General features: G+C 35.0%; 1 protein-coding gene across 1 annotated transcript; it reads left to right on the forward strand.

Annotated features, from left to right (window-relative positions):
- The first annotated feature begins 1,323 nt into the window (after positions 1-1,323).
- On the forward strand, positions 1,324-22,075 carry rnf115b (ring finger protein 115b). The gene is given in 10 exon segments (XM_056480079.1): positions 1,324-1,426; positions 4,264-4,322; positions 4,599-4,665; positions 6,373-6,590; positions 9,346-9,414; positions 9,771-9,843; positions 13,090-13,116; positions 13,118-13,184; positions 16,545-16,660; positions 18,876-22,075. Coding segments are annotated over 10 exon segments (906 nt in total). The 5' UTR covers positions 1,324-1,348; the 3' UTR covers positions 19,008-22,075.
- The last annotated feature ends 3,439 nt before the right edge of the window (positions 22,076-25,514 follow it).

Raw genomic sequence — 25,514 nt, forward strand, 5'->3', positions numbered from 1 at the left:
CTAAGCTAACTCTGTAAAAGCCAATGTCTCGCTTTGCATTAAACTTTGAGCGTATTCCATTCAGAGATGTTGTTTATGTTCACTCAGCTATATTACACATGAACTAAAGTTTAAAATATGATATCATAGTGGACCACGTCTTTAATCAATATGCTAATGCTGTTGTAGCTAATAAACTCCTCTGTGAATACAGCAATCTGAATATTCTTAAAAGTCATTCTAAGAGTTAAAATTACAATTATTCGTAATATTTTGAGGTGCCCATGATAATCACATTCATACATAATATGATATGCTCAATATCAGTATAGCAGAACAAATATTTATACGACTGAAAATGCTTCTTGCTTTATTCGTTTAACTTTCCCTCAGCAAATAGCTGTAGGCTATGTAGCTATAATACGTTGTTTGACGTTAATTTAACTATATTCTAATAAATTAAGCTTGTCAAGTGAATGTAAGTAATACAAGTAAGAAACCACAGAATTTAAATAACCTAAGAATACAGTAACAAGAAGTAAGCTAGGAGAAAAATGTAGTTTTCTTCAATCGTTAAGAAAATGTCATAATAAAGAAATGCATTGTTTTTCTTATTAATAAGTTTAAGAGATTCAACAATCAGCAAAATTTCAGCAAGTAAAATATTTAAGCTAGGTATTTAAAAAACATATTTTTGAATTTACAATGCAACACTAAAAATACAGCACATCTTTCATAGATAAATTAAAGTAGCATGAACCGTGACCCTTTTCTTTCGTATTGTGGCGCAGTTCCTAAAGAAACAAAATATTAAATGAGAAAACAGTGCGCATGGCTTGTTTTTTTCCTACTGCAAGCTTACTGGATAGTTAAGTAGGTATTTCATTCAGAAAGGTCAAGAAAAGGGGTTCAGTAGATTTATTACAACCTAACAGACATCTTCTCCTCATTTTTTCTGTTTGTTGACAGAGCGCTGTCAAAATTGGAGGGGCGTGGTTATGTGTGTCAACCACGCCCAATACTTTAGATGTAACCTGCGAATTTAACTGCATTTTCAGATTTTAATTAAAGACATACAAGGACAAACTATTTTTTCTTTAACGACATGCACAGACGAATTGTTCACCACAAAACTAGCAATGTCAGCTAACAAAATCAATATGGCTAGTTCTGACTTCATGTGTACTTTAAAATCATATTTAATTAATTGAATTGTGTATTCCAAAATACTTAACATGATAGCAATTATAGAATAAATTATACAGATAAATACTAATTAAACTTTGGTAACTCGAAGTGGATCGTTCTGGCTGATGCGTCTCCTTGACAGCAGCACTCCGTCACGTCAGAGTTAATTCAGTCGCTGAAGATGGCGGAGGCCGCTGCTGCTCCTCGACACCGGTTTTTCTGTCACTGCTGTAAAGGTGAAATAGACCCAAAGCTGCCGGTGAGTCCACAGACCCTTCATTTACCAGCCTATATGTGCGTTTTGTCTGCTCACCCCATGTTAACCCAATGCCTTCTTACATAATTTATGCAGAAGTACTAACTTATATGACTGTATGTAATTCTTCTTCATGTCTCGTCTGTAAGAGTCGACGCGCATTGGTTTGGTACTAGATAGGGACTGTCTTTAATGTAACTGCGGTCTAAATGTTATAAGGAGTGTGTGATGAGTGCCATGGTTGCGAGGAATTCGGTATCCAAGTTTGGGAGTTACACTGACGCCAAATTTAGCACAGTCCCGACCGTCTGAAGTAGAAACACGCATACAGTACATTGACGGACGAGCAGACTGACACAAAGGTGCTTGCATGTCATGTAAATAAAATTAAAACATGAAGTAAAATTAAATATTTGTAAATGACGTAATAAATAAACAACTATACTGATTAAGCTGTCTAATAGAATCTTAATATCCACTTAATATCTTAAACTATTAACACTGTAAAAATGCTGGATTCTACACAATGTTTTTATGTTGTCCCAACACAAATCAGTTAAGTTAGCGTACTCATTTTGACAAATTTAAGTGGATTGAACTTAAGAACAATAACGTTGTGCCAAAATCAAACTTAAAATAGTGTTGTTTCAGCTCATTTTTGTAGTTTGAACAAGTTGCAGAAATATTTTTTGAGTGTAGTTGGTAATTTTTTATTTCTGTTTAAATTTAATATTTAATCAAAAAACCATACAGGCGAGTTTTAAATGTAAGGATTGACGATCCTCTCATTAGGAAATCATAAAACCTCTGTTTTTATTTTTCTGATTCGTTTATTGATCTGAAATTTCAATGGTTTTTCATAACATTTTTACTTAGCAAGGCTGTGTTAATATAAATAAAAAATAAAGCATATACATATTAATGTAATAATACAATCTAATACAATCTTTTCATAATATTTATTTGTTTCTTTTTTTATATCTCTTGGGTTAACAAATGAAAATGCATTTATACAAATGTCAGCATAATTAAGGTAGATTTCTTTTAACAGAAATGTTGAACTATATTCTCTGGTCAAGTCACAAATGTTTTTATACAAAGCAGTATTGTTGAAGACAACTCTATCCATATTTCTGCACAGTTTATGTAAATTTACAGATTTAAAGGGTTAGTTCACCCAAATATGAAAATGATGTTATTAATTACTCGCCCTTATGTTGTTTTAAACCCCCAAGACCTTCATAAGTGTATCTTTATAATACAGTTACCAAATAATAAAATTTGAGAGTTCCCTCATCCACCATATTAGACAGTCTGAATTTCTAAATGGTCCATGCCTTCAGTGGTTCACTCTAATGATTATCAAGCTACAAGAATACTTTTGTGCACACATTCAATCCAGGGTATACATCAGTGCACAGTGCTTATAAATGCGCACCCTATACTGACACTAAACTCTAAGCACAAACTATAGTATTCTTGTAACTTCATAATATTCTTATTAAATAACTGATTAAGGTAATGAGGGTAATTAATAACATAATTGAAATTTTTGTATTAACTAACCCTTTAATGGCAAGATCTCTGATCCCTTCATATAGAAGTAAAACAATAAAGTTATCTGGAAGAACCGAAAAGAGTTTAACAGTCAAAAACTCCCTATTTTTCCATAATTTAAAGAACATCTTTATAAACTAAATGACCCTTTTTCCAGTATAAAGCACCTTGAATGGGATTAAAAGGTTCATGGATATAAAAAGGTCCATCATGTAAACATCAAAGCCCATACAGTATTTTTAATTCTTTTTAATATTATCAAAAACTGTGCTTAATTTTTTATTTTTGTGTGTAAATCTACCTGAAAGGATATATTAAATGTGTGCCCGATAAACTATTTATTTTAGTGTTCAATAGTGTTTGTTGACTATAAAATCTAGCAAGATCATTGTTAAAAAAATAAATGCATTATTCACTACGGTAAAATGTACCAGTGCCTAAAAACAGCTAATATCATTATCCTGTATATTAATATATATAATATATCAGTTGAAGTCAGAATTATTTGAATTTTTGAATTTCAAAATTCCTCCTTTGAATTTTTTTTCTTTTTAAAATTTTAAACCTTTTCTTTTTTATTTCCCAAACGATGTTTAACAGAGCCAGAAAATGTTCACAGTATGTCTGATAATATTTTTTCTTGTGGAGAAAGTCTTATATTGTTTTATTTCAGCTAGAATAAAAGCAGTTTTAAATTTTTTTAAATCCATTTCAAGGTCAAAATTATTAGCCCCTTTTTAGCTAACTTTTTTTCCGGTAGTCTACAGAACAAACCATCATTATACAATAACTTGCCTAATTACCCTAACTTGCCTAGTTAACCTAATTAACCTAGTTAAGCTTTTAAATGTCACTTTAAGCTGAATTGACCTTATTCTTCATTGTGGAAGTGCGCACGTTTTTGCGATTGTTTTAGAACTTCCGATTCAGCTGCCTATGGGAGAAATGACTAGGAATAACAAACGGAAGAAAGCAGTCAAACTACTTACTCTACAAACAAGTGTTTGCATGACAATACAGACAAAGTAGAATAATATAATAAGAAAATATCAGTATGCAACACCAAGCAGCAAAACGAGCTGTTTTTAACGTTTAAAAATGAATGGAAGTGAGTGAGACCAAATATTAAATAAGCATAAACTTTAAACAAATTTAAAAGTCAGAATTTGGGACAATTTATTTGTGATTTTAAGTTGTTGTTTAAAATGTCACAGATTAAAATCTAATGATTGACCCTTTACTATCTGACATAATATACCTCTGTTTATTAATCTTTTGAACAGGAATATGTATGTCCCAGATGTGAGTCTGGCTTTATTGAAGAGGTGTCAGAAAACTTCAGGTACGTTTTGCATTTATGCTACTAAAAATGTAATGAATGTAAAAGATTGTTACTGTTGTTCAATGGAGAACCAAACCTTCAGAAGTAAAATAAATAACAAATTCAAGACAGAATAATGAATAAAGAGGAAAAATTCTGAAATTATTTACTGGTTAATAACAATAAAAAATAATGTTCTATTTATTTACATTTTTAGATGTTTGGTCTTCCGTATTACTGCACATTATTTTAATTATGATGTTTGTCATTTACAATGAATAAAACATGTTTCGTTAGTCTTCTTCAGAATCAGGATGGTGCTGCTGGGATAGGCAGTGATGACGTGACCTCACAGTTTGCTGAGGTATAATATTTTACTTTTATAGCATACACATGATGGAGGTGACTTTTCATTTCAGTAGAATATAAAATACATTTTGATGAGGTCCTTGATGATTCATAAAATGCAAGTCAATGGCTTTGAGAGGCAAAAAAAAACATATATATAAACAAAATTAGTAGCCGTGGGATCCAGACCTGAGTGACATCCTATTTTTCTTAATGAATTATCGTAAAAGCAACTTAAGTCCAATACCTTGTAGTAAACTGCAGCAAGGTTAGGATATTTGATTAAAGTTTATGAGGGCAAATCCATTTTTTACTAAACAATGAAGTGCACACACACATTGTTTAAGTTAATAAAAACTACTATATACAGTTGAAGTCAAAATTATTTGCCCTCCTATGATTTAAAAAAAATATATATTTCCCAAATGATGTTTAACAGAGCAAGGAATTTTTCACAGTATTTACAATAATATTTTTTCTTCTGGAGAAAGTTTTATTTGTTTGATTTTGGCCAGAATAAAAGCAGTTTAAATAAAAAAAAAACTATTTTAAGGTTAATATTATTAACCCTCTTAAGCAATATTTTTCCCGATTGTCTACAGAACAAACCATCGTTATACAATAACTTGCCTAATTACCCTAACTTGCCTAATTAACCTAGTTAAGTCTTAAAATGTCACTTTAAGCTAAATACAAGTATCTTGAAAAATATCTAGTAAAATATTATGTGCTGTCATCATGGCAAAGATAAAAGAAATCTTCTTTCCCTTAAACAGAATTTGGGGGAAAAATAGAGGGGCTAATAATTCAAGAGGGCTAATAATTTTCACTTCAACTGTACATATCAAAATAATTTCATGGCAACTTTAAGAGGCAACGGTTGTCTTGTGATGATATTGGTTGTGCTTAGTGTAATGTAACACGGGCTAATTTACCTGGTCCATGGACATTGTTTCTAAATAAGGTGTCAGCTTCTGTCAGCTTCTGTTCAGGTTAGTCAACATATTTACGGATTTACAGACTACTAACAGGCAGTTGCGATGATAAACCACAAGGGGGAGCTACGAAAGAAACTTGCATAGTGTTGCTTTCATTTATTTTTGTCTGTGTATGTCTTTTTGACTTTCAAGCTCTAGACTTATTTTATGAATCACCAAGGACTACAAATATATAGATCTGTTTGATTTTTGACCTACAGTTGAAGTCAGAATTGTTAGCCCTTTTGAATTATTAGCCCCCTGTAAATGTTTTTCCCCAATTTCTGTTTAACGGTGAGAAGATTTTTCCAACACACTTCTAAACATAATAGTTTTAATAACTCATTTCTAATAACTGAATTTTTTATCTTTGCCATGATGACACTACAGAATATTTAACTAGATAATTTTCAAGATACTAGTATTCACTTTAAAGTGGCTAGAATTAAAAAAATTGAAAACTGCTTTTATTCTAGCTGAAATAAAACAAAAAAGACCTTCTCCAGTAGAAAACATATTATCGGAAATACTGTGAAAAATTTCTTGCTCTGTTAAACATCATTTGGAAAATATTTGAAAAAGAAAAGAAATTCCTATGAGGGCAAATAATTTTGACTTTGACAAAATTGTACATCTTATATGGTCATCCGTAAGCAAATTAGCCACAAATTTAAATTTTAAGGGTGAACTGTCCCTTTAAGGGGTATCAGTCATAGTTTTCAATGAGTCTTTTGTCTTTGCTTTAGCTGTGGCAGCTGCTCTTCATGGAGCATTCAGCCCTGCTCTCCGAGCCCTCGGTCACAGACGCGCTCCGCAGCTCCGGGCTCCAGCCAACAGTTGCTGATCCTGCCTCTGGGACGGCGGGACCTGTAGCGTCCGTTGAGAATCTGTCAGACTGCACTGAGCCTCAACAAAACAACCCACAGACAAACTCCAGACAGGATCAGGGACAGGCTGTGGAGGGGTGTGTATTGTTGCTTCTTACTAGGGCTGCACTATATTGAAAAAAATCTGACATTGCAATATTTTCATTATATATATATATATATATATATATATATATATATATATATATATATATATATATATATATATATATATATATATATATATATATATATATATATATATATATATATATATATATATATATTGCCATCAAAAAAGCTATTTCACCAAATTCCTTAAATAGCTTGTAAAGAATTCATAGTTTTTGATCAATTGGGATGTTTCTGTATCAAAATATCATTTAAAATAGTATAAGCAAAGTTAAATACAACAGATACAAATGAACAGTGATTTATGATTTCTGGGGAGTCAAACAGTATTAAGAAACAGTAATTAAATCATCACCTTATAATCATAATAATAACAGTGCTGTATTGTTTTCATTGGGTAAATAATTATATAATGTAAAATATATCTTTAAGCTAAAAACATTTAATGTATTGTGCCCATATGGCTTAAATTAACATGAAATGCTAACACAGTTACAGCCCTTTAAAACACATGCAAATAATAAACTTTCACTCTAAGGTTAAAATTTGAAATGACTCCAATTCAAGGGCGTAGATTTGCTGTTGATATTGGTGGGGACGTACATGCCTAGAGCAAGTATATTGAACAGCACAAATTCTGTTTCGTGCTTTTAAAAACATTTAAACGCTTAATAATACAAATAACACTTAATGAAGCACGCTCTATTCTGCAAAAGTCAATTTACATCATTTTACTGTAATGGGCTTTGAGGAGGTATGAATGTACAGAAATTTAGAGAGGTATGTGATGCAATTTAACCATTTTATCCCTATTATCTATTATATATGTCTTTGGATGTAACCCTTTGAGCACATCTAAGTTACTGGTTACTAAGTTACTAAGTTAAGGTTTGACAGAGCATTATTTAATTTGGAAGGTGATTAAATTATTGGTGGGGACGTTTTAGTAATTGGTGGATATTAGGGGGGACATGTCCCCTCCGTCCATGCTAATTCTACACTCTTGCTCCACTTTGTTGTTAACTGTAATGTCTGGTCAGCTATAATCCTGACTACATTCCTGGCAATTAAATTAAATTAATTAAATTAACTTTAAATCATTATAGTTAAATAAATAAATACATTTTAAGTTAAATAAATTTACTTTAGGTGTTTTACTTTTACGAATGGCTTTAATAATGCAGCACATTTTAAGATTCAAATGCGTTCCCTTGAGGAAGATCTATGAAGACCTATTTTGGTATTAACTTGTAACATTTACAAAATACATCAAACATAATTTTTCCCCCATCGATGGGAATTTTTAAAAAATCATGATATTTCCAAGTTTTTTCTGTATGTAAAATTCAGAATTACATGATATCAAAGTTCAAAATTAATCCTGAATTACATCAAAATAAATAAATAAATATTAAATGAAATAAATATACTTTAGGTGTTTTACTTTTACGAATGGCTTTAATAACACAGCACATTTTGAGATTTAAATGCGCCCCCTTGAGGAAGATCTATGAAGACATATCTTGGCATTAACTGGTAACATTTACACATCAAACGTAATTTTCACCCCATCGATGGGAAGTTATTTTTTAAAAAATCATGATTTTCCAAGAATATTCCTTATGGAAAACTCTGAATCACATGATTTTAAAGTTCAGAATTAATCCTAAATTACACAGTGATAAATAAATAAATAAATATTACAATAAATAAATATACTTTAGGTATTTACAAATGGCTTTAAAAACGAACCACATCTTGAGATTTAAATGCGTCCCCTCTATGAAAACATACCTTTGGCATTAACTTGTAATATTCACACAATATATCAGGTGTTCCCAACCTTTTTTTTTTGTCTAAGACCCCCTTTTCCCCTGGAAAATATTGTAAGCCCCCCCTCCCCATTTAATGATATCGCTCATGTAAGTTTGCTGTAATGATGACAAGATATGTTGTTTTCAAACAAACGGTATGTTTATTACTAAATCTAGATATGTTTATGCACAAATAATAGCCTAATAATAGTAAAATATAAAAGCAAAACTTCAGTAGGCCATTTATAACTGAAAAATGTAAGCCTTTGGCCTTTAAATGGTCCCTCTTTGAAATTCAATAACAAAAATATTGTATTCACTCTGGTGTATAAGGGAAAAAATCATATAGGCTATTACAATTTAATACTTGCAGGTTATTTGTTACACTTTATCAATCAGTGAGACTCTGTCTTTTTTGTAAAGGGACGAATTACAAATTTTTAATTTTTTTGGTCAGCCAGAGGATAAAATGAACCAAGGTAACTTGATCGTTGTCCTAATTGTCCACTGCTAAAAAATGTAAAAACATGACGCGGGACCCCCTGTTGAGAACCGCTGCAATACATTAAACATAATCCCCCCCCCAATATTTAAAAATAAATCATCATATTTACAAGAATTTTCCTTTTTGAAAACTCTGAAGTACAGGATATCAAAGTTCAGAATTAGTCCCGTATTACACTAAAAAAAGGTGTTTTTCTAAAAAAAAATTCAATTGTTTAGAATGAATGATTACATTTGTTCAAATATTCACCTATATGTCCACTCAATCCCTCATTTTTAAACACATTTTTATTAATAGGGCAGATATTATGATATTTACGTTGGTTAAAGATAGTAACGATAGTTAAACTTTTTACTTGCACTGTTTAGATGTGGTGATGCTCTCTTTTTTTCTTTCCCTAAGGATTGTCCAGCAGTTCCTTGCAGGTCTGTTTTCCAATTCAGACAGTGCAGGTCCCCAAACCTCCTCATGGTATGTTGAAAAATGGTTTACTGAGATTCTTTCAGATATAACACCAAAATAACACTTTAATCAGTCAATCAATCAGATTTCGGATCAGTTTTACCAATACACTTTTTTCGGCTTAGTCCCTGATTATCAGGGGTCACCACAACGGAATGAACCGCCAACTATTCCGGCAAATGTTTTACACAGCGGAAGCTCTTCCAGCCACAATCCAGTACTAGGAAAATTACCTAATTTTATCTGATACAAATGTTGTTCAGAAACCAGAAAAAGATATTCATGTTACTCTTTTCCTATAATTGCAGTGATTTGCATATGTTAAATCAATATCTCCATTGATGTATCAATAACCTGTTCCTCAGGTCCAGCGCACTGCACTCAAACCCTGGAGATTATGCTTGGGGACAAGGAGGTTTGGATGCGGTCGTAACACAGGTTAGTCACGCTGTCATCTCTGACATCATCCAGTTAAATGACTCATGCCCTCAGCCTCTTTGCACTTAGCCTCATTAGTCTCTTCAGTGTTTTGCCTGCTGAAAATTAAAGGGACAGTTCAACCAAAAATAACCATTGGAGGATAATTTACTCGCCCTCAGGCCATACAAGATTTAGTACGATAGGCTAAAGATTTTTTTTAGCTGAAGCTGTGGTTCATGGTGATTTATAAAATGGATATTGAAGACTAGTTAAAAAAAATAATAAATAAAAAAGACAAAATAAAATTAATACCAGTGTTTTTTTTTTATTTATAAATTTTTAGGATACATTACAAAAAAAAACAAGAACTGCAAGAACAACAACAAACAATAATTAAATATGTACATATTTAACACGACAGATAAAATATTTTGAAATGGTAATAAATAACTCATTTCCCAGAGATGGGTTGCAGCTGGAAGGGCATCCGCTGCGTAAAACAAATGCTGGATAATTTGGCGGTTCATTCCACTGTGGCGACCCCAGATTAATAAAGGGACTAAGCCGAAAAGAAAATGAATGAATGAATGAATAAATAACTAAAGATAAATAAGTAAATAAATAAATAAAATAATAATAGTAAAGAAACCTTTTAAATAAATAAATGTCATTTCAATCAAATACAATAAAAACATAGGGTACCAGTGGGTTAAGTAAAATATTTTGGTAACACTTTACAATAAGATTGTATTAGTTAATACTTCAGTTTAGGTCACAATTCACAGTATTAACAAAATATTAACTAACACTACTAGCTTAAGATACTACTAATTAGCTGTTTATTAATAGTGAGTAAGGTAGAAGTTGAGTTTAGGTTTTTTGTAGGATTAGGGATGCAGAATAAGTTAAATAACCACAAACAAACAGTTAATATTTTAATAATAGGCAGGTAATAAGCCAGTAGTTAATAGCATGAACCTAAACTGAAGTGTTACCATACAGCAATACAGTATTTATTCATCTTTGTTAACATTAGTTAACGAAAAATAAAGTTGTTCATTGTTAGTTCATGTTAAATCACAGTGCATTAATGTTTACAAGCATAAATTTGGATGTTAATAATCCATTAGTATAGTATGTGAACTATGAATAATAAATGTTTTACAATACAAGTATTGTTCCTTATATGTTCATGTTAGTAAATAATACAGTAACATTAACTAATGAAATCTTATTGTAAAGTGTAACCATTGTAATTTTTATTACATATACGGATTTGCATTAAGCACGCAGCTAGCTTGGATATATACAATGTAGCCTAAGTTACTAATTTATTTACACAACTGTACTGTGTTCTCCAAACAAATCCACAATCTATTCATTTTATATGTAATTAAATCTATTTAATTAGCAACTAGACGCACTGACGACTTTTTCACTACTCTTTTGTGATGAAAATATACTCATATGCCCTCTGTTGTTACAAATAATAGTAGCACATCAAAATAGTACAAATAATAATAATTCAATAGTAATACTAATAATAATAACAGTGAACATGTCAAGACTGAAAGCCTCCACAACACACCTGTGTTGCGGACTCGACCAAAAGTATAAATCAGGCTTTAATCCTCAGCAAACAGTATTTTCACAGCAGTTTGGTTCCTAAATCTAATTTGTGCGAGAGATCTGCAGAGTAAATGGCAACATCAACAGCCTATCAAGACATTTTTGCTGCTCATTACATTACAAATCACAGCATAGGGCAAATTCTTCAGCAGGATAGCGCTCCTTTTCATACTTCAGCCTCCACATCAAAGTTCCTGAAAGCAAAGAAGGTCAAGGTGCTGCAGGATTGGCCAGCCCAGTCACCAGACATGAACATTATAAAGCATATCTGGGGTAAGATGAACAACCCAGGCTCATTCTGAGAACGTAGTCCCGTGGACGTTTCTGGAGACTGCGAAAGACGTAGCCGGGGGTACGTACGGCTGCATTTAATTTTTTTAAGCGAACGCTGCGGGGCGGTGTGACGCCGTTCCTTTCGGCGCTTGCCGGCCGGCCAGCCGGCTGCTTGCCTCCGTGTGGAGGGCTTTCCTGCTGCAACCAGTTTGTCCGGTTAGCTCTTCGTGTACTCTGGCGGACTCGAGGCGCAGAGAGGGGCTGACGACGACGACCGGGTTCGAGTCCGGGGAAGAGCGGTTTCAGAAATCAGGTAAGAAAACAAAAACAAAATCCAAAAAATGAAGCGAACAAGCGCGTCACAGGGTAGGAATGTGGTCAAAATCCGAAAACGTGGTAAAAATCAGACGAGGGCTTTTCTTTTTATGGACGGCTTTTGTGAATCGTCGTTGGTTGGGTTTAGGGACGGAGGAGGGTGGGTCAGCCGATTGGCCGGTCGCACGGTCAATCATTCTGTCATCCAGGCAGACAGGCGGAAGGTCGTTCGACAGCGGCCTCCAGCGGGTTTACGCGAGAACGGCGCGGGCAAAAAGCGCGCACAGCGGCCTCTCGCGGATTCGCGAAAACAAAAACTGCAAAAATACGTACCTCCCGGGACGTATTTTGCAGTCTCCAGAAACGTCCCCGGGACTACGTTCTCAGAATGAGCCTGGGTTGAAGATGAAGGAGGAGGTATTGAAGATCAATCCAAAGAATCTTGATGAACTCTTGGAGTCCTGCAAGAACACTTTCTTTGCCATTCCAGATGACTTTATTAACAAGTTATTTGAGTCATTGCAGAGATGTATGGATGCTCATGGGAGTCATACACAATATTAATTCTTCTTCCACTGCACCATGACTTTATATTCTATACTGGACATTATTTCTGTTAGGTGACAAGACTTTTGTCTAAGCAAAATCAGACCTTACTGTCATAATTAAATAATAAAAAAAAATCAAGCCATGATCATATTTAATTTTGGTAAAACAAGCATAATCTAGAGGCCTTTGCCTTTCATATAAGCCACTTTTGATACCAAATGATCAACTAGAAGTCAAGTTATTATTTGTTGTTCCTAAAACATTGATAGGCGACGAGACTTTTGTCAGGTAGTGTATGTGTTTTTGACTCTGTTCCATTGAAGAAAATTTGTCGTCATCTTGAATAAACTTAGGATGAGTAAATCAGCAGCAGATTGAGTGTTTTTGGGTGTACCGTCTCTTTAAATTTGTGTAGGTCAAACATGTTATAGACCCTTTGCTGAAATGAAAGAGAAACATCTTGGTTGCCACTCTCCATTTTTCCCTTGTCTTTTTCAGTTGCTTGGTCAGTCTGAAAACAGCGGCCCCCCCTCCTGCCGAGAAGGAGATGATCTCATCTCTGCCCACCGTTAGCATCTCCTCAGAGCAGACTGGTGAGTTCCCATAATCCTCTGAGTCACACTTTAAGTGCAAAAGCAAAACACGGCTGTTCAGATACATCTGCTCACCTCCAGGAAGTGTTTTTTTTCTTGTCTTTCCTGGCAGACTATTGTATCGAGATTGATAGATTAGGGAGTGTGCACTGGAAAGTGTTAAAACAAGATGGATCTCTGTGATTCTGTCAACAGTGCATTGTGTTTATGTCGTATTCATATAAAATATTTCCAGGCACTTGCATTTTCCCCCCTCATGTTACTGATTGCAGAGCTACAAATCAGTTTAGAAATATTTGAAGATTCCCACTTGAAGGCCATCTAAAAACAGGGAATCGTCGCAGAATTATGTTCACTTAACACTTCTGAAACCAATTTATATGGGTAAAATAAATAAATAAGGGAAACTACTGAATATATTTAATGAACCATGTATGGCTAAATTTAAAAAACTAGAATTTTTAAGTTCTATATATATATATATATATATATATATATATATATATATATATATATATATATATATATATATATATATATATATAATATTGTCAATAAAGTTCCTTATTTGTTTATAATTCAACTTATTAATAAAAGCTTAAATTATTATTATAAATTAAATTCTCAAGATTCTTAAAGAAATCAGTCAAGTTTAGTGAAGGAAAAATCATGGTTTGGGGGCATGCTAGAGATCTGCAGAGTGGATGTCAACATCAACAGCCTGAGGTATCAAGACATTTGTGCTGCTCATTACATTACAAACCACAGGAGAGGTAAATTCTTCAGCAGGATAGTGCTCCTTCTCATACTTAAGCCTCCTCATCAAAGTTCCTGAAAGCAAAGAACGACAAAATGCTCCAGGATTGACCAGCCCAGTCACCTAACATGAACATTATTGAGCATGTCTGGGTTAAGATGAAGGAGGAAGCATTAAACATGAATCCAAAGAATCTTGATGTACTCTGGGAGTCCTGCAAGAACGCTTTCTTTGCCATTCCAGATTTTGATGAAGTTATTTGAGTCATTACAGACATGTATGGATGCAGTCGTCCAAGCTCATGGGAGTCTCACACAACATTAACTCTTTTTCCACTGCACCATGACTTTATATTCTATACTGTACATTATTTCTAAGCAATCAGACCTTACTGTCCCAATGAAACAATAAAAAATTTGAAACTAAAAAGGCATGATCATATTTTATTTTGGCAAAATAAGCGTAATCTAGAGGCCTTTGCCTTTCATATAAGCCACTTCTGATACAAAATGATCAACTAGAAGTCAAATTATTATTTGTTGTTCCCTAAACAACAGAATAGGCCATAGATGACAGGTCTTTTGTCAGGTAGTGTATACACACACACACACACACGCACACACACACACACACACACACACACACACACACACACACACACACACACACACACACACACACACACACACACACACACACACACACACACACACACACACACACACACACACACACACATTTACTCTAACCCCAATGCTTGTTTATTTCTTCCAATTAAATTTAAATGACATTTTTATTCCAACAGTTGGGTTTGTTTGTATTTGACAATAATGGGCTTACAACAACCCAGCATTTTTAGTGTGCATACATTGGGCTCTATTTTAATGGTCTAGACGCAAAGTCTAAAGAGCACGGCGCAAAAGCCTTAAGGGCATGTCTGAATCCACTTTTGCTATTTTAAGGACAGAAAAATACAGTTTGCACTGTGGCACATGTGCTTATTCTCTTAATGAGTTATGGGTGTGTTTTGAGCATAATGCGCATTAAACTAATCAGTCTCATCTCCCATTCCCTTTAAGAGTCAGTTGCGTTGCGCCATGGTGCATTTTTGCTATTTATATGACTATTGTAAGTGAAAAAACTCAATTCTTCACTGGCGAGAAAACAGTTAAACAGACCATCTGCAGCGCAAGGATAAAGAAAGAGTCTCCTCCATTCGGCCTTTTTACTTTCTCTTTACTTTTACTCTTTACTCTATTACTTTCATGGATAAGGAAACGGTGTTGTACGCACTCCACTGAAGTTATCCATAGGCCTACATATTTAATTTTGTTTGTTAAGCACAAAGATGTGTTTTAAAACAATTTCTAAATTCAGCTCTAATTTCCAGAAAACGAATAAATGAACAATAATAATGGAGTGTGGTACATCCAAACACACGTCCTATTCTTATGCCCCATATGGTGATGTAGACGTCTACAAAACTCGACAGATGGACAAATCTAAACTTGTTTTATTAAAACAAACAGAAATATGTATATAATAAATAATACTGCTGACAATAATAACATTATACAAATGCCGATTGTCATGAATAAACTGAAAAACACCCTGAGGTGAAGAAGGCATAGAGCCGGTGTTTTTATATGTATTTAGAAAACGAAATTATTTTACATTTTAATCCTTTCATTTTTTTTTTCATATGTAAAGATATTTGTGTATAGCTGAACATCCTGTGTTTATTAAGCAGTGTGTAAAGGTTTGAACCCAAATAGGTGCATAACTAACACGCTCTGTCCTGGATTTTAGACCACACCTGTCAACACTCCCGTTTTTCCTGGAATTCTTCCATATTTCAGACCCATCTCCCGCCCATCTCCCGAAATTCTTCTGACTCCCGAAAAACTCCGATTCTACCCACCCTCCCTCCCCACTTAGCTGATACTGGCGACTGTCACAATACCCCCCCTCTTAGCGTAATTTCGCCGACCGTCACACCCCTACTTAGCATGGTCTTTTTGCATTTCGGCGGGTTTTGGATAGCTTTTGAGCTACATCTAGTAACACTGATCTTCATACTCGCTACCCACTCCTCAGTTCATGCACACCTCCACCAACCCCCCACCCCCCCTCACTTCGCGCGCACCCCTGGATAAAATCTCATGGATTTTATGATCTAAATGTTGGCAGGTATGCTTTAGACCAGAAATTAGTTGGTCAAATTTCAGTTCTGTAAAATAGCAAAGCACCAACGATGCGCCTTAACACACCTCTATTGTAGACCATGAGTCCACAAAATGGCTCAAAACATCAAAATTAGTGTTGAGCTAGTCTGAAAATAGCAACAAATGGAGCTAAACACATCTTGTGCCTTTTTGAGCCGGAGGTATGACAGGGCCCATAATGTTAGGAATTAAACACAATGGGATGTCAACTTAAAGCTCATATAACTATGAAAACAAGAATTGAAACATGAACGTTAAACAAATGCTTATAAAATCTCTTTTTTTAGAATGCATGCAGCACCTCACAGTTGTTATCTCCATTTCTCTTCTTGAGTTCTTCCATACCATATCTTCCCCCTATGTCTCTCTGTCTCTCAGCATGCCGGCTGGAATGCCCCGTGTGTCGAGAGGAGTTTTCTGTTGGGGAATCTGTCCGACAGCTGCCCTGTCTGCACTACTTTCACAGCAGCTGTATTGTGCCCTGGCTTCAACTGGTATGAGTTTCAGAAAACCAGATCTGTGTGCCATCAGAATACCAGAATAAAGGCAAAACATATGCTTAATTTAGGGCTGCTGTCATAAACGGTGACCGCTATGTGTTAATCATTGCTTATAGTTGACTAGCAAGCAAAAATGTATGGAAATGCCCTCTAGTGGTGGACTGAAGAAAAACAAACTTACACTAATGGACTAATCAAAGCATGTTCAACTTTTTTTCCACATGTGACCACTTTCTTTGAAATTATGGGTCGTACTTTCAGCTTGGTTCATTCACTTGGTATTTAAATGCAACATTAGTATCACAAGTGGCCAAAGCTCTTTTGAGTTCAGTGTTTTATTCTTCTGTATTATAAACTCTTATCATTTAATACAGTACAATAATATTCAACAATCAAAATATTGCTGTGGAAAGACTTGCTTTAAGTTTATGTAGTTTGTTAATGTTAATAACCCGTTAATACCTAATAAAGTGGCCCATGAGTGTATATAAAGACGTGCTTGGACATTAACTTCCGAATGCATAATTATTTAAAGACCTGAGGAGATTTCTCTGCATGAAAGACTCACTGCTGGCAGATTAACCTGCTGCTGACTTTCCAATAAGGCAGGAAATTAAATATGAAAGAATTGTGGATGATGTGTTGAGATGATTGACAGAGGACATAACTACACAACACAATGGTTTGTTAATGAGTATACTCTAAGTATGAGTAATGAGTTAATGATGTATACTCTACTTTGACACGCTCAATTTTCTTCACAAAAAAGTACATACTTTTAGGACATAGTATAAAGTATGCCAATTGGCACGCAGCAGTTGTTTACAATTTAACTGAATGCACTACCATGATTCAGGCAAAGCATCATGGGATGTAGAATATAGGTGGTCAGTTGCAATGTCAGTTTGTAGAGCAACCCAAAGACGAATTCACAATTGGAAATTCCCAGTGGGTTTTTAAAATGTCACGTCTAGATTTATGAGCACCATAAACCTTGTGGTTGACATTACTTGAAGAGGCTGTAATGCTTCTTCTGTACATTACACACAGTCAAACCGCAAACATGGATTTTTGAGCTGGCAGGTTTGAAATGATGGTAATGATGTTTGAAAACAAGACAGCAGTTGTGTGCTAAATTAATCTATGCTACCAGTCAAAAGTTTAGGGGTTGTTAATGTTGTCTTATTACAGTGTCTTATGCTTAAAACTTTTTAACACCACTTAACACTACATAATCTTTTCTTTTGCTATATAATTAAAAGTTATTAGTCTTTTCCAAACTTTGAGTAGACATGACACTATTTAGATTTTTCCTCCTCAAAAGTGAGTTCATGACTTGAAATTTTGAGTTATTTACTTGGAGTACTGACTTTTTTCCTTTGCAAAAAATGTATTCAGAATTGTGAGAAAGCTTATGAACTAAATAATGAAATATTTATAATGAAATAAATGAAAATAGCCCAAATTGAGAAATGTAAACTTAAATTTCCAGTTAAAAAAAGCCAGAATTTTAATATATAAACTTAAATTCCACAGAAAAGAAGTGAGAATTGAAGATATTTGTTTTCAGAAAAAAAGAAGCAGGTTTGCGAGACATAAACAAAGATACACTTAAAATTCAGACTTTTTATAAAAAATTGTGATAACGTGTCTTGCAGTTAAAAAAAAGGTTTGAAATGCAAAATATACAATTATAACAATAACAGCCTCTGAACATGCAGTTTACAAACCCAAACTATGTACAAAACATCCGAAACAGTCCTCATTCATTATCCTTTTGTTTTTATCAGCACAACTTTGAAGTTTACGTGACACTATTTCGTTTTTTTTTTTCAAAAGTCAGTTTAAAACTTAAGATATTTTGATAATGAGTGAAAATATTCAGAATTTTAAAGTGTAAACTTAAATTCCAAGAAGTGAGAAGTGCAAGATATTTTCAAAATTTTCTTGCAATGCAAAATTGAGTTGCAATACATAAACAAAGATTTGATAGAAATATACTTAATAGAAAATTTTGATAATTTGTCTCTCAGTTTTAACTTTTGAGATTAAAATCACAACTTAAAAAATATGTTTGAAATACAAGATATAATTCTGATAAAGCCTCTAAACATGCAGTTAAGACTACCTTTTCCCTGAAAACTACACAAAGTACAAATCCTCCCCATCAGATATGGTCCTCAATCATACCGTTTTGTGTTTTTATCAGCACGACACCTGTCCAGTCTGTCGGAAGAGTCTGGATGGTGAAGACCGGGGTTTCCAACCACGACCAGATCCTCAAGAAACAATACCATCGCCTCCAGATTTACCGGAACGCAGCACCTTTGAGACTCTTTAGCCTCTTTCCTGCCTTTATCACTTTAATTATTCACCAGTGCTTCGTGGAGCCTCTACAAGACCTCAGGTGCCTTCTATTTCATTTTAAGCCAGGCAGAAAACCAACTTTGAATAAGCATCAATCCAGTTGTTACTCGTCATCACAGTTTGAGATGCCAAAATCGACTAAAAAATGTACTAATATACACTCACAGTGTACTGTAATACAATATAAAATCATGATCGTAATGTTTATATCCAGATAAACAGTAGCTATGTTTCCATTTAAGGATGCAAACTAGGCTTATGAGCAAAACTCAACACAGGCTCATTGTGGAAACGTACCCCTGTCTACATTTCTGGAGACTGAAAAATATGTATCCAGAGGTATGTCTGGCTATCTATGTACCCAGAGGTATGTCTGGCTATCTCGTTTTTCATCTGTAAAACGAATTCTATGGTGTGGTATGACTCTGCCGGTGCAGAGTGCACCTTAAAGGATTAAGGCCGTCCCATTACACTTACTGCAACCCAGGCTCATTGTGGATATGTACCCCAATCTACATTTCTGGAGACCCCCGAGATATATACTCAGAGGTACGTCTTCTTGCAGTTTTTGTTTTCACGAATCCACCAGAGACCGATGTGTACACTTGTTTTGATGATCTCAATTTTTCTTCTGCACGTGCACATCCTCGTTTTGCATAAATCCACCAGAGGGCGCAATAACATACACTACAGCCAGCCAGCTTGCTGTTGACTGACTGAGCCACCCGCTCCCTTCCCTAAACTCAACCGATAGTGTTTTCAAAAGCAATCTAGAAAAAGCAAGGCGGCCACAGCCACGCAATTTTACCACGTTTTCAGATTTTACCACATTTTCGTTATGTATTTATTTTTTGCTTTTGTTTTAATGGGTTTCTGGAAACGTTCTTCACCTGACTCGAACACTGTTGTTGTGGTCCTCTCCGCTCCATGTCCCAAGTCCACTAGCGTACATGGAAAGCTATTGGGCAAACTGGTAAGCCGCCCATAAAGAGGTAAGCGGTCAGCTGGTAGCGCGAAAACAGAAGCCGTTGGCAGCCCCATTGTTTTTACAGACGAAATGCAGCCAGACGTAAAGAAATGTTGACAGGAGTACGATTCATTAAGACTTTGATATACATACTGGAATGTTTTTTCTGATAAATGCGTTTTCCATCTGAGCCTGGTTTCTCTCAAGTTTTTACCTTCACTTTCATCAATTGGTGAAGTTTGTTCCTCGCCACTGGCTTGTTTGGTTTGGGACTTGTGGAGCTGCGCATCAATGGATTTGCTCTTCAGTGTTTGGACTTTCAGCAGTGAAAATTAAACCACACTGAACTGAACTAAACTGAAATTCAAATCTGAAAACTGGACTGACATAGTTTCACTTTACTAGAACTTCTATGTTAAGTTGCTTTAACACAGTCTACATTTTAAAAGCGCTATAGAAATAAAGATGAATTGAATTTCCATCATAGTTCATACACATTTATTCTTATAGAATAAAAATACTCTGTTGTGGTCAAGTTTTTTTTATGCACATTTTTAAATATTATGCGCATCTTGGTGTTTTCATTAAGCATTATTAAGGACATTTTCCAAAATGCGCATAAAAATAGATGAATGGAAACATAGCTAGTGATTCGTCTTTCATAAATGACTAAAAGATCGATCCCTGGAAAGCAGCAAGCCAAGAGACTGTAGTTATTACATCATGATTTTGTAGATATAGACTCATAAACTGATCATAAATGACTAGTGAGATTTCAGTTTAGTTGAGGCTTGGAGCCGACTTGGACAACTTAATATCTGGAAATTGCGCCCATAAAAGATGTTTACAGTCCAGCCGGAGGTAAAACATGATAATTCCAGGCTGGAAGAATCGCAGTGTTTTAGGTGGTCTGCAGGACAGCAGCTCACCGCCGCTGAGATAGATGATACAGATGTCTCAGGGGACACAGTTCAAGTTGCATATGCATTTTTAATAGCGTGGCACACGTTTACCCTATAGCTGCTTCAGAGCTGACGTTTTAATACCTCACAAAGTAGTTTGCCTTACCTGTCGAAGGATGACATCTGCTTAACACATGCCTTTGCTTTTTTTTTTTTTTTTTTTGAAGGCGTCGTAGAAATGCAAAGATTTAGATATATCTGCTGGAGTTTTGCACTGTCAAATGTTCAGTTTGCTGATGTTTGATGTTTTGGGTTGACAGTCTACACTACTGAATTCTGGTTGAAGTTGACTGACTTCACTATGTGTGTTTTTTTTTTTTGGTTTGTGGGTTATAGTGTGGAAAAGTTGTATAGTTTTGGTGTTTTGAAGCTGTTTGATGTTACTCTGTGCTTATTCTCAGGGTTCCTTCCTTGACTTTCTGACCCATATTTTGATATTGAGTCCCAATATAATTTATAAGTTCACTTTACAAAATGGCCTGTAAACAGTCATTTAAATTTTTTGTACAATCGCAAATATGTTAATATTTTAATAAAATAAGTTTAAATGTTTACAAGAAAGAATAAAGAATGCTACCATAAATAAATAAATCAACCCATAAGGCAGACTGATGCAAACTGATCTCTCAAAGCAAATAAATACGTTCCTATGTTATTACAAATTTTGTTAAATGTTCTTGGCATCAAAGTGTTAAATTCTTGATCAATATACTAAACTGGAATATGCGTACAATGTTGTTTTGCTTATTGATCTAGAGTTTTTGCATCATCCTCAAAGTCTACAAAACTCTAAAAACACAATACCAGTTTTAATGGTTTTAAATGAGATTGTCTTGAATAATTATTGGTTTCTTAAACAATCTGATTTTGACTAGATTATCAGCACAACAATGGAAACTTCTAATATTTCCCCCTGGCATCATGTTGAAAACAGTACTGGGCCTAAAACAGATCCTTACAGCGCACCATACATTGCCAACATTAAAATAGATAGTTCCCTGTTTAAATAATGTATCCGACAAGTATTTGATGTTGATATTCAGAGAGTGTGTAATGACAATATAATGCTGGTATATTCGAAATAATTGTCATGACACAAAACTGTTAAATTAGATCAAATTATTTGACATGTTTATAAATCTTAAAAAGACTTTAATTTTTAAGCCTATTATGAGACATGTAAGTAAAATTTTGAATAATTATTCACAATTCATTTATTCAGTTAGTACATTTATTTTAGCGTGATTTTGTTTCGGTGCACTAAGTGAATTTTGCTAAATGATAATAATAATAATAATAATAATAATAATAATAATAATAATAATAATAATAATAATAATTACTTACATTTATATAGCGCTTTTCTGGACACTTAAAGCGCTTTACACATTGGGGTGGGGGGTTCCTCTTATCCACCACCAGTGTACAGCATCCACCTGGATGACACGACGGCAGCCATATTGCACACCACACGCCAGCTGATTGGTGAAGAGGAGGCAGAGTGATGAAGCCAATTATGATATGGGGATGGTCCGGAGGCCATTATGGAGAGAGGACAGTGTACAAATTTGGCCAGGATGCCGGGTTAAACCCCTACTCTTTTTCGAAGAACATCCCGGGATTTTTAATGACCACAGAGAGTCCTTGGTTTATCGTCTTATCTGAAAGACGGCGCTCACTGACATTATACAGTCCCCCTCACTATACTGGGGCGTTAGGACCCACACAGACCACAGGTTGAGTGCCCCCTGCTGGCCTCACTAACACAACTTCCGGCAGCAACCTAGCTTTACCAAGTGGTCTCCCATTCAGGTACTGACCGGGCGCAGCCCTGCTTAGCTTCAGCGACCATGTGAGAGTTGCAGAGAGCTAGCTGCCGGCTATTGATAATCGAAGTCATCAAAACAAACATGCCCATTCCCCAAATGGTCCGCACCTATTTTTGATTATCTCTGCTGTAATTACTAGACAAGCCCCTTACTGCTGATTGGCTGCAAGTTTTTTTTTTTGTGACACTATGGTCAAAAACATTTTTTAAATATTGCTTTTTGCACCTTTAAACAAAATTATTAGGCCAACATTTATTGAGCAGGGGTGCATTAAAGAGATTCAAAGTGACAGTGTTCTGTTCTTTTGAATATCCGGCAAAATTATGGTTTCTACAAAACTGCTAAATGACTGTTAAGACAGATTAAGAAATGATTAAGAATTTAAAACTATTAAGAAATGGTTCTTGAAAAATCATTCATTTATTAATTTTTCTTCGGCTTAGGGCTGACTTATACTTCTGCGTCGAGTGATCGGTGTGACCCATGGTACATGTACCCATGTACATTGCCGTAGATTTATACTTCTACATGCTGGTTGTGTTGGTCTGCAATAACACTTCCGAAACACTAGCTGGCAGAAGTTTTTTATGTTCCTCTTTGTCGTGTTTCTTCGCTGGTGTTTTGTTTTTTTCTGAAATGCTACCTTAATGTACAAGTAACTCAAACTCGGTCATTCAGAGGGGGTAACTGGCGGATGTGCAACAGCTTTAATCATAAGGTAAACACAGAACAAAGGTTTCCATCTGGAGCTCCTTCACAGGACTCGACACTTGTAAACAAGTGTGCTCCCAGCACCGCCCACAGGTGTCACTTCTACCAAGCTGACCAATCACAGAGCTTACACTACGCATCATTGAGTCGTGTAGTTATATTTTTTAAGAGGTGCGTGTCAGAGTCTGCATCACCCCTGGCAAGGGGTCTGCGCTCGTACGAAGGCTGTGCCGGAGCATGTGCTTGATGCAGAAGTATAAATCAGCCTTTAGTCCATTATTTATCAGGGGTCGCTACAGCAGAATGAACCGCCAACTTATTCCACCAGATGTTTTACGCAGCGGATGCCCTTCCAGCTGCAACCCAGTACTGGGGAAACATCCATACGCATTCTCGCATAAACATATGCACACATACAATACGGCCAATTTTGTTTACCCAATTCACCTGTAGCGCATGTCTTTGGACTGTGGGGGAAAACTGAGCACCCGGAGGAAACCCACACTAACAAGGGGAGAACATGCAAACTCCACAAAGAAATGCCAACTGGTCCACCTGGGACTCGAACCAGCGACCTTTTCGCTATGTTAACCAGTGAGCCACCATGCCACCCTTCTTAAAAAAAATCTATCAAAGCTTATGCCACATCCTACCTGTTATTTAAAATGAAAAGAAAACCGGACCCCTTTTGTCACTTATGTACCAACTCTACACAAGGTACTTATATACATATGTTCTGGGAATGTCCCCAAATTGCATTATTCTGGACCAGGGTACGAGACTTTCTATCAGAACTAATGGAAACTCAGATCCAATGCGACCCATTGCTTTTTCTTATGCTGGACGATTCATCACTCTCCTTATCCATCAACCAAAAAAGGACTCTGTCAGTTGTTCTGACTGCTGCAAAAGAAACAATCCTGAAACGATGGTTGGATCCACCTGCTCCAACTGATCTATCCTGGAGGCTTTATCTACTGGACATTATTAGTCTGGAATACACCACAGCCAAAATAAATGGTGCCAGTAAAAAAAGCTGTACAATTTTGGTCAAATATGAGAGAGACTGTATCATTTATGTTTCAATCCTAATTTTGTACTTATTATTACAATATTAATGTTTTTTTATTTTATGTATTTATTGTTTTAGTTTTATTATACATATTTTGTTGGATGGATCTCGGGCTTTGTTTAAAATCAAAAAAAGAATCTAAAAAAAATCTATCAAATGATTTCTGAAAGATCATGGGGCACTTATAATGCTAATAATGTGGCTTTGCGTCACAGTCATAAATGATCATTTAGAATTCATTAAAACAGAAGTCAGTTCACTTAAATTGTAAAAATATACTATTTAAAATAATGGTTTTGCTGTATATTAAATTTGCTGCAACTTAATGCAAGACTTTTTTCCAAAACAGAAATGTTTTGAGCAGCAGGTTTGTGTAGCGTGAAAGTCAGATTTGCTCACACTTACACCAAGTGTGTAATTAAATTCAGATTTTGTAAGACGAAGCTCCTGAACATCATGCTTTCTAATTAATTTATGTCGCTAATGTGTGACACGTCACTATGCCATGCATTCAGATTAATTACCATATCATTTGCAGGTTGAAAAAAACGAACAACAATTAGTTATGAAACACAAGTTTCAGTATTTAAACCATGAAGCCCGATTTCCATCTGTTTCTCCAAGGTCATTTCTGCATCATTAGGTAAATGAGTCACATGACTATTCATATTTGTTTCACAAAGCAATGCCCCTGCAATGACAATCCCTTGACAGGTTATATTAAGATACTCAGCACTTGTTTAAATGCAGAATTGATTAGCCACTTAGGTCAATGTCAAAAATACAACCATATGGACTACACAACTGTATACATTTCATCATCCCACCTGCTTGATCAAAAAAGTTAAGAGAAGTTTGTTTGGAAGAAGTCAAAGGTCAAATAAAAAATATCTCTAATTATTGCTTCTATGCATTTTTAACACCACATCTACAATACTCA

Source organism: Danio aesculapii, chromosome 19, assembly GCF_903798145.1.
Source record: "Danio aesculapii chromosome 19, fDanAes4.1, whole genome shotgun sequence".
Lineage (NCBI taxonomy): Eukaryota > Metazoa > Chordata > Actinopteri > Cypriniformes > Danionidae > Danio > Danio aesculapii.